At 39.2% G+C, this 14804-nt stretch overlaps 1 protein-coding gene across 1 annotated transcript; it reads left to right on the top strand.

The window, feature by feature from the left end:
- Positions 1-2941: 2941 nt before the first annotated feature.
- Positions 2942-14178, top strand: LOC139947191 (uncharacterized). The gene is made up of 7 exons (XM_071945058.1): positions 2942-3033; positions 4944-4983; positions 5556-5676; positions 6642-6757; positions 7053-7231; positions 7868-8022; positions 8609-14178. The coding sequence occupies exons 2-7, from the start codon at positions 4954-4956 to the stop codon at positions 10258-10260; spliced, it is 2253 nt and encodes a 750-aa protein (XP_071801159.1). The 5' UTR covers positions 2942-3033; positions 4944-4953; the 3' UTR covers positions 10261-14178.
- The last annotated feature ends 626 nt before the right edge of the window (positions 14179-14804 follow it).

Below are 14804 nucleotides of genomic sequence, written 5' to 3'. Positions count from 1 at the left end.
AGCAAGTAATTAAGGTATGCAGTCTTAAATTCAAACATAACTTTACTTCATGACAAAAAATAACGCTAGACTGCGTCGCCCATGGTCCGCCCCACCCTTGACCCATGTGCGCCCCTCAACATTGATTAAACCTATAATGAAGACGAATTAAAAACAATACCCGCACTCGGTTTTCTTTTATGAAATGAATTCACAAAGAGTAGCCTATAATTATGGATAAGCAAACCAATTATGGTAAATTCGTATCCTTGTCTCAAAATTCACGAATTATGAACTGTTTTCAAAATTGGAAACTAGCGTCACAGAGGGAACTTACTGTCTCAAACAGGTGATTGCGTCAATTTTTTTTTATGACGGAACTTTAAGCGCTCGCGAAATTCCGGATTATTTCCTTGAAATCACTGATCCGATTTGTCAATGGCAGATTTGAGAGTTGAAGTTTAGGATTTATTTCGCTTTGAAACAGCATCACCTGTGTCAAAATTTATGTTCGGAGAAAAACTTGTTATAAAATTATTACAATCTTTCAGCAAAAGTTGTAAGAAATTAATTGAACTTCTGTGAGACACACATAATCAAGTTGACTGTTTTAAATAACAAAATTATAACCAAGTTGAGCCCATTAGAAAAACGTGTAATTTCGTGGTAAAACATAATATTAGCCTATAACCTATTTTTCGTTCACGCATTTATAGACTTTCAGTCATTTTTGTAACATAAATGTTTTATTGTCGGGCCGTATTTTCAGAGAAAAGTAACAATTCTAATGATCATGACTGGATATGTCTATTTTGAATAATTTTAATCAACCTTCTAGTAGTTTCTTTAAAAATGAATGATTCGGTTTAACCCCAATAATTATTGTAAACTTTGTCCTTACAATGGACTGTGTTGAATACTTTTCAATGGTGCAATTGAATAGTTTCCACGCCTCCCCCTCCACTCGTACGTCACGTATTGTATTGCGCAATCACCGGTCATGTGAGTATGCCTCAGTGTTCAAGTGACATAATTATGATTAATAAGAAAAGTAGTCGTACGATGTGACAGTGGTATACGGTTGGGTCATGCGGTGTGATCGCACGCATCACGCACAGGGTATACGGGTGGGTTTACAGCGGCGTCTTTTCGGAGCGAATAATGCGACTGCCTTGAGCAAGGCTAGATATTTGATGAGAGAAAAGGCTTCATATTCGATTCAGGCAATTCAATTCAATAACGAAAAAACATGACTGGCAGTATTAACTGAATTACACGTATAGATGAATTATAATAAAAACAACATAATTTAAGTACTTGGACGAATTATGGTGATATTCAAATTGATTGAGCAAAATGCAGAATGAAAAAAACAGGCCAATATTATGTCGTTGTTCATGAAAAGGTTGCATTTTAGGAACATGGGCCCTTTTGAACAAGTTTTTGCCGAGTATGATTTTCACAATGACACTTCTTTTTTTGCCGTTCTATAACCATGGAGCAACAAATTAACCTGGGTTTAGACAAAGAAAGAAAAATGCTTACCTTCCACGAAAAAATATGTATGATGAGGACCGTTCTTTGCGCTGACTGAGGTGACAGTGTTCTGTGACGAGTCCTTTCGACATGTGATATTAGTCTACCGCGCCTTTCAACAAAGGAGGGAAATCCCCTGTTGTATGAGTCAGCCTCTAAAATTATGCGCTGCCATAATGTAGCCTACTGTATGTATACTTGCATTCATTTTAATGGTCTTACGTAACATTTATTATCAAATTTAACCTAGCTGGCAACAGAGTAAAGATAATTATTATACTGAAGAATTCTGCGATCCAACTCAAGTACAGACACATCGGGATGACTGGGTATAAGTATGCCTATTTCCATTAATTTGTTTCTTTTTGGGGCCCATGTTTACTAACCGTGAGTTTCTAGTTTGGATTGTTGAAATAATAACAGTTTTTTGATCTTATAATGCGCTCTCCCCAGGACCAGCCTGTTCGAGGGCGCATTGACAGTGAAAGTGCTTTTCAGCTACATCTAATGGTCAAAGTTGTCTGTACGTGCATTTATAGTCGTAAAAGGTATAAGGGAGGGGTGATGAGTTAAAACAAAACATGCGTAATATATAAAGTTTAGGACCTATAATAATAAGTGTATGTCAACGTGTCGTTTTACAAATAATTTCCTCGAGTTTATTTCAAAAGTAAAATCAACTTTGTACCTCTTATTTTTTATACTTTTATATTATTATTATACTTGTTTGGGATTTGTTGGGAATTAAATTGAAGTGCTGTTGTGTTGGAGTGTGAAATAAACGCTGTGTGTCATCACATCATGGAACAAAAATACCGTGATTATGTCACGTGATTATATGTAAATATCCTAATGATTTTATTTGTGTTTTTCTTATCGACTTCTAATCTTAAATAGATCGTTTGGGGGTGTATGTTGTTGTTGTCTCTCGGTTGTTTTGTGATTGTTCTTTAATGAAGCCGTTAATAGCTCAAAAACAAGACAAATGATTAAAGTTGTTGTCTTATATACAGCGGTTTTGTTGCATTTTGTAGTTTGCAACATTATTTTTTTTCTTTTCTCAAAATTTAATCAAGTAGATAGACCACTGAAGCAATGATCTGCATCGTTCAGTTACTACAGAGAAACTTGATTTAGAGAAAAACATTGAAGTCTTAAATTCTGGAATCCGGGTCAATAACAATAATATAATGTGATCACACTGCAGAACTAGTGCCAACCTCCATGATGTAGGCCTATAGCCTACTTGTTAAACGTGTGGGAAGTAAAATTCACGTTCCGTTCCATGTAACGTCTTGAAACAAGACTAGTTAAAACAGCGTTTGGCGACCTCGAGTAGTCCGCCCTCTTGTGGCAATTAAATTCAGGGCGTCATCATTAATACTGTGTGAATTATTGGAGTAAATAATTATTCCCCATAATACAAGTGCACATGTTACTCTGCAGCCATGGACAACGAAAAGATCCCTAGATAATCACTTATTTGCGCATTTTCTAGGTACCGAGGTGCAAGAAAAGGTACGAGATTTTCATTTTAGGGAAACAGGGCGTTACAGGGGTGAGAAAGTGGGTGCTACTCTCCGCGATTGCAGCTGTAAATTACGGCGATAAATTAACGTGATTCACTTTGTGCGCAGAAAATTCCACGGTAAAATACAATTGGCGGCCATTTTAATTAAAATGGTGGTATTCCGCCATATCCGCAGTGCTGTTGTGCGCGCTGGATTGCTTGCTTGACCGTGTTGACAAAGTCGTTATCGCATAGTTGAGCGTGTGTCGTTGATCAGCTATCTATTGATTGTATACATGATCAGTTAAATAGTGAGTAGTGTAGACTGTAGTGACTAGTGTATCACTTGTTGTGTTCAATTGATTTGATTCAAATTTTGAATGAACATGACGAATGCCACGGTTATTTCATTTGAAATTCAGATGAAACAATGAATTGAAATGGATTCTGAAAAATACTCTCACTCACTCCGAGTGCTTCAATTTTCTAAAATCTATTCTCCTCACTTTAGCTGGCCCATTTTGTAAAGGCTAAATAAAAGCTGTTAACCTATTTAATAATTATGTTAAATCAAAAAAAATGAACATGATGAAGCGCACAGTTCCTTCTGAGTGTTACTCTGTACCTCCCTGTCTACACTTACACTACATCAGCTCTAGTCTTAAAAATATTTGGATAACTTTCCAAAAAAGATTTTTTTACAAAAAGGGATATATCAATCAGGTAAATTAGAATTAGATACTATATTATTTTATTTCAAGTGAAAAAGTGGTGGCGCCATACGGAAACTTTTCCAAATATTTTAAATAATAATCAAGAAAGATGTGACATCAGCTAGTGTTTTTTTGTGTGTACGTGTTTAAAAAGTTATTGGATTAAATCAAGGTTTCATATCATAGCCAGGATTTGGTTGAAATGCAGGAGTACAAATTTGCTGGAAATTTAAAGACTGAGTGTCTAAATTATTCACTACACAATTTACATTTACAAGGGAAAAGGACAGACACAACAGGGTGTCAAAATTTAAAACTGGAAAAGACAGGGGTCTAAAGTGACCTAGACACGAGGCCTGGCTACAGTACGCTGGCTCTCTTTTAAACATCAGTCAGTGATCAGTCTTCAGTTGTACGAGGTGCGTGTCACATATCATGGGCTTTTGTCAATCGACCTTATCGATATTCGTCTTGTTAAAAAGATTATATCACAATGAAACGATTTAACTTAGAATAATCAATGGTCCTTGAACAATCTGGACAAAAATACTACATTTACAAGTGGAAATCGAAAGAGAAATGATTTTTGAAAATCTGAGTTTGTGAGTTGAGTACAGAAACAGTTGTGGTAGTACAACAAAATACCTCAAATGATTGAAAGTGGACTTACATTGTACTCTTGTTTGCTTCTGGCCATGTGGAGCACAAATACCATCCATTCACGGCACGCTCACCAAACCACAAGTGGCCAGCCCTCCACACAAAACCCACATCATAGGTGCCTTTGCCACACCCAACATAACCAACTCACAAAGTCAGCCCACCAATCCTTGGACAGGCCTGTGAAACAAAGAACTACTGGAATTTCATTGCAAACGTCTAAACTATTGTCAAGCTAGAATAGTACAACTGGGCTGAATGTCTGAATGAACAAGCTTTGGGTTGTAACAAAAGAGAATTCTAAAGTAATGTTCAAATTGACTGGACCAACATAGACAACAATAACCCTAGTTGGAAAGAATGTGCATGAATGTTACATGTAGGAACAGCAATGTTCACAAATCACTGACCTGGACTAGTTCAAATTTTCCATGGGTAGGAACTGAACCCTGGACCAAACCATGAGTGAAAAGGGGGTATATTCACCACTCGCTTTACTAAGTTTAGTTCTTGTAGTACATGTTTTCCCTTCTCTTTTAATATAGGTGAAGAATAATGTCTGAAGAAGATCCTCCAGCCAAACGGGTAAGAATAAATTTGTCCATGTTTTGGGGTTAAAATTTGTTGTGAATTAAAATACCTCAATATCTATTTCAAATGAAATTTATTCCTCTTTTAAAAGAATTGTTTAAACTTCTCAGCAAAGCAATGTAATTTTTTGTATTGCTTTTAGGGGGTAATGGAAAGCTGAAAAACTCTGTACAACTATTCATGTCCAATATATTTTTTTGTAAGTTGCATCGGTCACGATAATTGTTGTATTCAATTCCGGATTGGAGTAGTTAAAGGTGTCTTTCTCGTCATTCATTTTGTATTTTATTTAATGCATCAACTTGAATTTTTAACTCGAAGTTTCCATACACACTGCTCACTGACAAAAATCAAACGATGTGAAATGATATTTTGTCTGGAAGCTTGATGCTGGTAAAGCATTATGTTTAGTTTGATGTGCTGGGCTGCTTTTTAGGCTCAAATGCAGCTCTATGGAATTTGGGCAAAAAAAAATGATTTAGTGAAGAGGACGATTAGCCTGCCAGTAAGTCATCATCCTTGAATCTGACCTTTTTTTTGTTTGTATCAAAATTAAATCATTGCAGATGCGTCTTGGTGGGGACGGATTGCTGGAGGCGTCGAGGGAGCAATTGATCGCTGAGAACAAGAAACAAGAATCCTACATTGCGTCCTTGTTGAGCAAACTGGATGGAAATTGCACAAGTGGTAAGACGCGCATTTAAATACATGTAGTTCTCATCACTAAAACCTTTTTGTGATGGGGGTTAAACGAAATGGTGCTGTATCAACAGAGAGGGCGCATCAATGCATCTCGAATTGTTTCATAACTAAATAAAACTGTGTTGTCCAATGTTTAAGTGTTTTGTAAAGTTTTATGGTACTGCTGCCCAAAAAGGCTATCGCGTAATTCATTTGATACCCGATGTTTGGGATTCTGAAGTCCATTGACACCACTAGGAATTTGTGGTACATCAAGAAAGCATTCAGAATCATCAACTAATGTTGTTGATTGAGTGATACATGTAGGATTGAGTGATGGGTTGACTTCACAGTAATTATGTACTACTTAAAGGAACACGTTGCCTTGGATCGGACGAGTTGGTCTATAAAAAACGTTTGTGACCCTTTTTTATAAAATGCATATGGTTGGAAAGATATTTTAAAAGTAGAATACAATGATCCACACAAGTTTGCCTCGAAAGTGCGTGGTTTTCCTTTTACTGTGCAAACGATTGTGACTCCCATAAATGGCCGGCCGTGTTAGTCGACGAGGTAAAAGGAAAACCGTGCAATTTCGAGGCATGTTTGTGTGGATCATTGTATTCTACTTTTTCAACATCTTTCTACCCATATGCATTTTATAAAAACGGTTACAAATGCTTTTCAACGACCAACTCGACCGATCCAAGGCAACGTGTTCCTTTAAGTGTGGTCATCACATTATTATGTATGCAGGCTGGCATTCTGCAGTGCCAATAGACCCCTTGCATCAGGCCGTCGGGTCAAACAATGGAAACATTCATGCCATGCACATCTCTCGGCCAAAGATGGCTCTTTCTTTTGACCTCGTTGAGGGCGCTGTGTGAGTGTGACGGCGTTTCTAAGGGATAGATGATAGAGAATACTGATCTGCCGATGGTAGAGTTAAATGCTTGTGTTTGTCATTGAAGGCCCCCAGAATGAACTTGAAGAGCGTCTGAAGCAACAACAAGCTGAAGCCAACAGGAAGGAGAAGGTCCTCCTGATGCAGCTCACTAGGAAAGAGCAAGACCTCCAAGAAGTCGCTGTAAGTTCAATTCTTGTGATCACTTGTTTTGCTTGTGTTGATCACTGGTGTCTTTTTGTTGGTTTGTTTGTTTACCAATGATTCTCTTCAAAGTTATAAAGAGAACACCGTAATATTTCAAATTTGAGGTGTCAATATATTTGAATAATCTTGGAATTTCAGCTGAGGTTTTTAACAGACAAGATACAGTGTGGAGGGGGGAGGGGGGGTAATTTACACAAATCTTTAAAAATGGTGTACCAACCCTATAACCTATGTTGTCTAAGACAGTTATTTTTTTCTCTCCGATGTCTAGAACCAACTCGGCGAGCTCACCAAAGGGAACACCCCCGGAGCTTCCCAGCTCCGCTCAGCTCTCCTGGACCCCGCCCTCAATCTCTTATTCCAGCGAATGCGGAATCAGCTGGAGGAGAAGAGCAAGAAGCTCCAGCAAGCCACGGACGACATGGCCGCCTGGAAGTTCACTCCGGACAGGTTAGTCGGGTCTGGAGTTTGACAGTGAACACTTTTGAGTTGGATTTGAAACTTTGCACGGTGGAAGTATAACTAGGAGAGGTTTGAGATACTCTCTTTTGAGAAGTGTCCGTTCTGTAATAAACTGGCGGTTCACAACACAACGTTTCGATCAGTATGCTTTGATTGTCTTCAGAAGAAAACCCTGTCCTGGTGAATATTCTCTTGTGTTCAGCCAGCGTTGGTCTGTCCCCACCGATCTCATTCAAGACTGCTGGGATGGGCCGATGAGCATGTACAAATTCTTGTGCAGGATATAGTGATGCATGATTGGAATGATTGGACTGCGGTCGTCAATGCGCACAATCCTAATGTTCACACACGATATGATCGTTATACAGCATGGAGGCGCCATGGTTCACTTATCAAAGTTATAGTTATCAACGAATAATGCATGTGTCGTAAGGGACCATTGCCTACAAGCTTTGCTTATTAAATGGGTCCCCCTGCAGTGTCACATTTGTTTTGCATATAGTTCTTCAAACTAACACTTGTCAAGTATGTACATGTACTTTGCAATATGACTTCTTTTTATTGAAATTGCCTTTCAAATAACACCATGTTTGAATGTCTTGTGTCTGTCTGTCCATGTTGCAGTCAAACAGGGAAACGTCTGATGTCCAAATGCCGCACCCTGATTCAAGAGAACCAGGAACTGGGCAAGCAAGTCTCAACAGGCCGTACCGCACAGCTGGAAGCTGAGCTGGCACTACAGAAAAAGTACAGTGAGGAACTGAAGGCCAGCCAAGATGGTGAGTTTTATGTTCCATTTGTGTGTGCAAATAACTATCCTGAGTATGTGGCAACTGTCGTGACTCTGGACTCAGCTACTGCAATTTTCTAGCAAAAAAAATTAATACCAAAGGTGCTGAAGTACATTAAAGTGGCCATTCAGAATGACCAATGTGTACAAGTTGGATTAATCTGAATGACCCTATAATAAGCACAATGTCTCAATTAATTTTTGAAACATTACGTCCCATTTTCATCATCTTGTGATTGTCCGAGAACCCTGATCACCAATGCAGAGTGAATTTATTGGTTTTTATTGTGATTGGAGACAATGCATTGTTTTTATCTACAACAACTCGTCTATGCCTCTGAAGAAGGTCCGGTTTGGATCTAAATAAGAATTCATCTATTTTTCACATTTAGAAACTATTGCTTTCATTTGTTGTTGTTGTTTTTGTTTTGTTTTGCTACAGGAAGTTGCCATTTTGAAGGATGCTTCAGAAACGGCTGTTCTTCGTTCTTATCAAGTTGTATTGTTCAATACATTTATATTTCCATATTGACTTCTAAGTTTAAAACTTCTGTAATCTCTTTACTTTGTTACAGAGCTGAACGAGTTTGTGATCCAGCTAGACGAGGAGGTGGAGGGTATGCAAAGCACTATCTGTGCGCTCCAGCAGCAGCTGAAAGAGGCCAAGGAGGACTTGGCTTCCCTCAAGGTCGTACAGGCCGAGCCTGTGAACACAGACCAAGGTCCAACTGTACACCAGGTGCATGAACAGGTAGTGCAGCAGCAACAGCCAGCAGCAGCACAGCAGATGAAGCAGCCAGAATCACCTTTTGCAGAAAAAGGTATCGTTGCCGCTCTCTTAAGTCCTGCCCAGTCCAGCCCGCCTCAAATTGAGGTTGTGGGAAACAAGACTCCCGAAGTAGAAAGGACTCCAGAAAGGGATAGGACTCAAGGAGCCGGCGAGAAAGAAGGCATTGTCGATGGTTCAGACGACGTGGACCATCGGTCGTGGAGTCCGGATGAGATGGAGACAGCTGAGGAAGGCAATCAACGGGATGAAAGGACAGCTGAGACCAACGTCTCCCCCGAGGAAGAGCATGAGATTGCCAGCAGAACTCCTGAGGAGGAGACAGACAGGACTACTAAGATCATCAAAGAGCAGGATAGGACGTTCAGCTACGAGGAATCGGAAACACACCGCCGGCCGCTACAGCAACAAGAGGGGGAGATGATGTCGCACCAGGAATCGGGTGCAGAGCCGCGAGATGCCTTGCACAAGGAAAACCAAGAACTACAGGATCGCTGGGAGAAACCGGAGCAGCAGCCGGAAGAGGAGCAGATGGAAATTGACTCGCCAAAATGTAAGAATGATACATCAAGTAGGGAGAATGAGGTGCTCCCGGTAGAGACCACACAAAGTAATTTTGCCGGTGAGTTGACTAGCCCAGTTGCTTCTTGTGAGTCCTTGACAGATGGGTCAAATGAGGGTACAAATGCCACAACTCTTGATCACGGTCAGACCTCTCAAAATCAAGGGGTTGATCCTACCCCAGGTGACAATATCCAAAATACTGATCAAACATCTTTAGAGTCCTCAGGTAGTAATGATCTTGGGGATAAAGACTCTCCAGGTAATAAGGGGACAGAAGAGTCCTCAACTAAAAACCCAGAGGTGCCAGACATCTCAACTAAGAACCAAGACAATGATATAGCCTGCTCACTTGAGGTTAGCAAAAGTACAGTTGACAACCAACCAGGGATTGGGAAGGTTGTGTCTGAGAGCCAGGGTGCGGGTAAAGGGGCTCTACTGGCTCAGTTCTCGGAGGTAAAGGTGACTGCCAAAAAGCTGCCCACTAACTGCAGCCTCTCAGTTGTTGACTATGACACGGGTAGTAGCGAGGACGAAGATTATGAGGGCGGAAACGACGGCTTCGTAGACGAGCCGTCTGGCCCGAATAACCAAACTCTGTCCCAGACAAAACATTCACCGAATAATCAATCACCAGAGTCCCCTAATCAAAGCCTCTCGCCAGGAACTAACTCTCCAGAACCTGTCAATAATACAGGTTTTATACTAGGCCCCGAACTTTCCCCACTTAAGAGCCTTCAAATCCTGTCTAATAATGGGGACACTGAAGTGGGGCTCTTGACCATACCAAATGAATCCCAAGACTCTGATATTGTGGAGGAGAATGGCACTGAATCCATCCATAATAAGACTGAGAAAGTTGCCATTAGCACTGAGTAGTATCATTTTTCTCCTTCGGGAAACTTTGTAGTTTTTGAGTATTAAACAACAAAAAGTCAAAATTTTGTTGTGGTGGTTAGTTGAGATGAGTGTGTTATGGACAAGTTAAAAATTTAAATGTCTGTGTTTGAATTATTCCGTTTCTGAGAAAATATTTGAATTTAGTTCTTACAGTTTGTCTTGGACCGCGCACTATCGGAACAAGACTCAGTCTTATCTAATTCCGTCAATAGTATTTCTTCTTGCAGCTTGTGCGCCCATGCAATTTCTGGTGATTAAGAATAAATGTATTTTCACAAACGTTTAAAGGGAAATGCCCTCGCTGATATAAATTGTTGTCGATTTTTGTTGAACAAATATTTTATGGACTTTTTGAAATCACACCGGCCATGATAATCTGCTTTTCAAAAAGGTTGCAAAAAGGAAGAACTCTGGAAGTACTATTAGTATTTTTGAAAAAAATACCACTATCGCCACAGTAAAATAGGTGCTGACAATTTTGAAAAAGAAAATAACAGGAAACATTAATTGTCGAGGACTAAATCAACACCATGTTGATTTGTACATTTGAATTGAAAACATTAATTTGAATACTGTACATTAATTTGATACACAGGTTTACCTACACCAATGTGGTGGTACCCTCACTTCTATTGAAATTAAAATGAAGATTGTTTTAAAACAAAAAGACTGGTGCCATCATTTACTATGTATGGTTGTGTTGCAATAGCAGGCTGGGAGCAAGATTATTACAAAAGACAGGAGTTTGTTTAAAATGTGGTTGTTTGTCTTTATACAGTTTACTTTAAATTGCTGCATTTGGTCTTGACAAAATTATAATAACCTTGCACAGTTGTTCAGGATTATAAATCGTAACCTCAAAATTGTTCCTTTCCGAATCATTCAGAACTCCAAACATGGTGCTAGAACACCAAAGTCTTTGGATATTTTGTAAACATACTATTTCAGCTGTTAAGAGTCGTTCAAAATCGGACAAAACTAGTGAATGAGTTCTGGAGGATGTCGGGAAGCAAAGTTATGAGGACAAAGTAGTCCTGGTTTGACAGCCAAACTAGGGGTGTGTGTTCAGGTGGTTGCAATCAAAAGTCAGTCCTGGTGAAAATTCTACATACAAATTGGCTTCTTTTGGTTGTGGCCACCAACTTGAAACACATCCATGATCTCAAGATGGGGAAAGTCTAGGGTTAGGAAATCTTGAAGAAGGAAGGATGACTCTGTCTTGAACGTCGAGCCTTACGGCATGATGGAGAGGGCAGCAAGGACAGGAGGTCTGGCCTTATGACCAGGCCCTATCAACCATAGAGTTATATACACTGTGTAAGTACTAGAGGGTGCACTGGCCCATATACGTGACCCGGCATGCGCGCATGCAGCCATTTTCTAAGTTGACAAAACAGTCATCGCACGGCGTGTGTTTGTGCGGCCATTTTGTAAGTTGACAAAACAGCAAAACTGCAACGTGTGTTTCATATTCAACATGCTAAACAGAATGGTGCACGCGTGTCTCCTTGCAGTCCCGTCGCGTGTCTCCTTGTGGTCCCGTCGCGTTTGTGCAAGAAGCATCACCAGTGCGTCCTCTAGTTCTTACATCAGTATATATAACTCTATGCTATCAACACACACTGTGAGGTTGACGGACAACACCAGACACACAATGGTCAAGCTCAATAGCTCAAGACTGGACAAAGGCAACACTACAAGAGCAAAAATAGCGGTCAAATTCTTGCAATGCTTTTAATTTGGTTGGATATTGCCCTTACACTGAAGTGTATTAAAGGGAAGGTACACGTTTGGTAATTGTCAAAGACCAGTTTTCTCACTTGGTGTATCCTAACATAAGCATACAATAACAAACCTGTGAAAATTTGGGCTCATTGGTCATCGAAGTTGCGAGAAAATTATGAAAGAAAAAACACCCCTGTTGAATGACTTTGTGTGCTTTCAGGTAGGAATAAAAAGACTTTTGGCTATTTCAGTGAGAAATTACCTCTTTCTCAAAATCTTTGCTACTCCAGAGGGAGCCGTTTCTCACAATGTTTTATACTATCAACAGCTCTCCATTACTCGTTACCAAGTAAGGTTTTATGATTATATTTGTTTTGAGTAATTACCAAACATGTACCTTCCCTTTAAGTACTGGATACTTTGTACTTTAGTTGTAGGCAACTCGGGGAAAGTAGTTAGTATACAGTGCATAATACACTTCAGTGTGAAGGGTGAAAGACAAATAATATTTTGTTTATTCTGGATGCAAAATTTCAATCTATTGAAGTGATATTTGCATCTGCTCTGAAAATTCACCAAAATTGTTTTTCGCTTTTAAGTAAGAAATGTAAAATGTATCAATGGTCAGGCAAGATAACTATTGATACAGACATGTACTAAGACCTAAACACAACTTCCTCTACAGCAACATTTTTCTCACAGCCATTGTATTATTAAACATGCCACTTTTTATGTCACCTACAACTTTTCCTTTTTCTTTGGTTGTGTAGACTCGTCAGTGTGAGTTACAATGTACGGTTGGTATTAAATGTATTGCAATTCAAATCATAGAGTAATTAGGAGAGTAAGTTTATGATAATAATAGACACAGTGTAACTAATTACTTCAGTTAACATGTTTGAACAACCGGTTTCTTTACTATGGTGCATATCCGTGAATTGTGTTCTAAAATATGTAGTACTTCAAATGCTGAATACCATTATTGCCCATCTTCACCGAATCTTCAAAGCTTAGCTCAGGGCGTACCGAGTAGCTAGAAATCTTCCCTTTACCCATAAGGAACATTACTGGTGGCCCACTAAATTTTCACTTAGAAAAGAAATTTTTCCAGCAGTGTTTTCTGATTAACAGCTTTATGAAATAGGGTCCAGTTCTTTGAAGTTACCTTTTGATTCATAACTCTAATTTGGGTAAAACATAAGGTCAAGATTTAAGATTTGCAAAAAATCTAAGCACAACTAAAAACCTGAACAAAGATAAGTTATTGGTAGACCATGGAGGTAAAAAGGAGCACTAGCCCCCCCCCCCATCCTCAAAATAATTGCCGACCACCCCCCCCCCACACATGCAGCGAACGCTATGCCATGGGTGTCATGGCCGAGCGGTCTAGGGTGTAGGACAACTGGGTACCGGTGAGATGGACTGGCATCCTGTCCAGCATTGAAAGATATTCTCAGTTGTTAAATGCCAATGAAACCGGATATACACTCACTGGCCAAATGAGCCATATTGGCTCTAGACAGACTTGACTTTATTTGTTTGCCTTATTTCATGTAGACTGCTTAGAACTGATTGCCTTGTAAGACATTAGACTTGATCGAGGGCAGTACACATATCAGTGCTTTTAAATGGTACTGAGAGGACAGTGGTCGCTTTACCGGATCCAACTGCTTTCCTGATGGTCGGATAATAACTAATGAATTATGAATTATTTTTTGTTGTATATCAAATGTACGAACTTTGTTGCAATTTTCTAAAATGTTATAGTTTAAAACCTATTTAGCCTTTTCCACGAACCTCATTACATTCAAACATGCGTACAAACACTATTTGGCAAACGACATAAATTTGTACACAAAGCAGACGCACAAATGCTTACGCGTAATGCCACCATTAGCCCATGACGCAATAGTCCCTCATGTGTCAACCAGTAGTGTTAGTGCGCAGGTGCGATGTGCAATGCATGGGAAGGGTATATTAATTTTTTGCATTCACTGAAATTTTGTTTTAAACAATGCAGAAGAAGACAAAAACAGTGTTGCATGTCGATAAAAACATGTTAAAGAACACTGTCTGTGAACATACATGAGTGTACATTCTGTGTAATGTACATGTGTAAAAGCGAAAACCCACGTTATGAATGAATTAAAATGTTTTCATTTTTATATTGTATCTTGTGTCAGTTTTGATTTTTAATTTGTCACAGGGTTTAAACTATGCTGACTGCGCTATTCTACATCGACCATAATGACATGTAAATAACTCAACAATTTTGGGATGTTATTATTAATGTTAAAGTGTACACAATTGGTATTTGCCAAAGACAAGTCTTCTCACTTGGTGCATCTCAACATATGCATAAAATAACAAACTTGTGAAAATTTGAGCTCAATTGGTCATCGAAGTTGCGGGATAATAATTAATGAAAAAACACCCTTGTCACACGAAGTTGTGTGCTTTCAGATACTTCAGATAAATTCGTGGAAATTTGCTTCTTTCTCGAAAACTACGTCACTTCAGAGCGAGCCGTTTCTCACAATGTTTTATACTATCAAAAGCTCCCCTTACTCATTACCAAGTGAGGTTTCATGCTAATAATTATTTTGAGTAATTACCAACAGTGTCCACTGCCTTTAAGTTTTCGATTTGCGAGGAGAACCCCAATGGTGAAACCCACACAATCAGGGGCCATTTTGTAAAGCACTGTAAGAATAAAAACTTGCTGAGCACAGAAATATATTGCTTAGCTGAAATAGATTATTAGCAAAAATACCATAACAGTTTACATTGCTGCAACT

The sequence above is a fragment of the Asterias amurensis genome, chromosome 14 (genome assembly GCF_032118995.1).
Source record: "Asterias amurensis chromosome 14, ASM3211899v1".
NCBI classification, from domain to species: Eukaryota; Metazoa; Echinodermata; class Asteroidea; order Forcipulatida; family Asteriidae; genus Asterias; species Asterias amurensis.
This window is presented reverse-complemented; position numbering and strand designations above follow the sequence as displayed.

Coding starts and splice junctions, on each gene's coding strand:
- LOC139947191 (XM_071945058.1), top strand. CDS start 4,954: ATGTCTGAAGAAGATCCTCCAGCCAAACGG. Junction 5,677..6,641: donor GGATGGAAATTGCACAAGTG/GTAAGACGCGCA, acceptor TTGTCATTGAAG/GCCCCCAGAATGAACTTGAA. Junction 7,232..7,867: donor TGGAAGTTCACTCCGGACAG/GTTAGTCGGGTC, acceptor TCCATGTTGCAG/TCAAACAGGGAAACGTCTGA.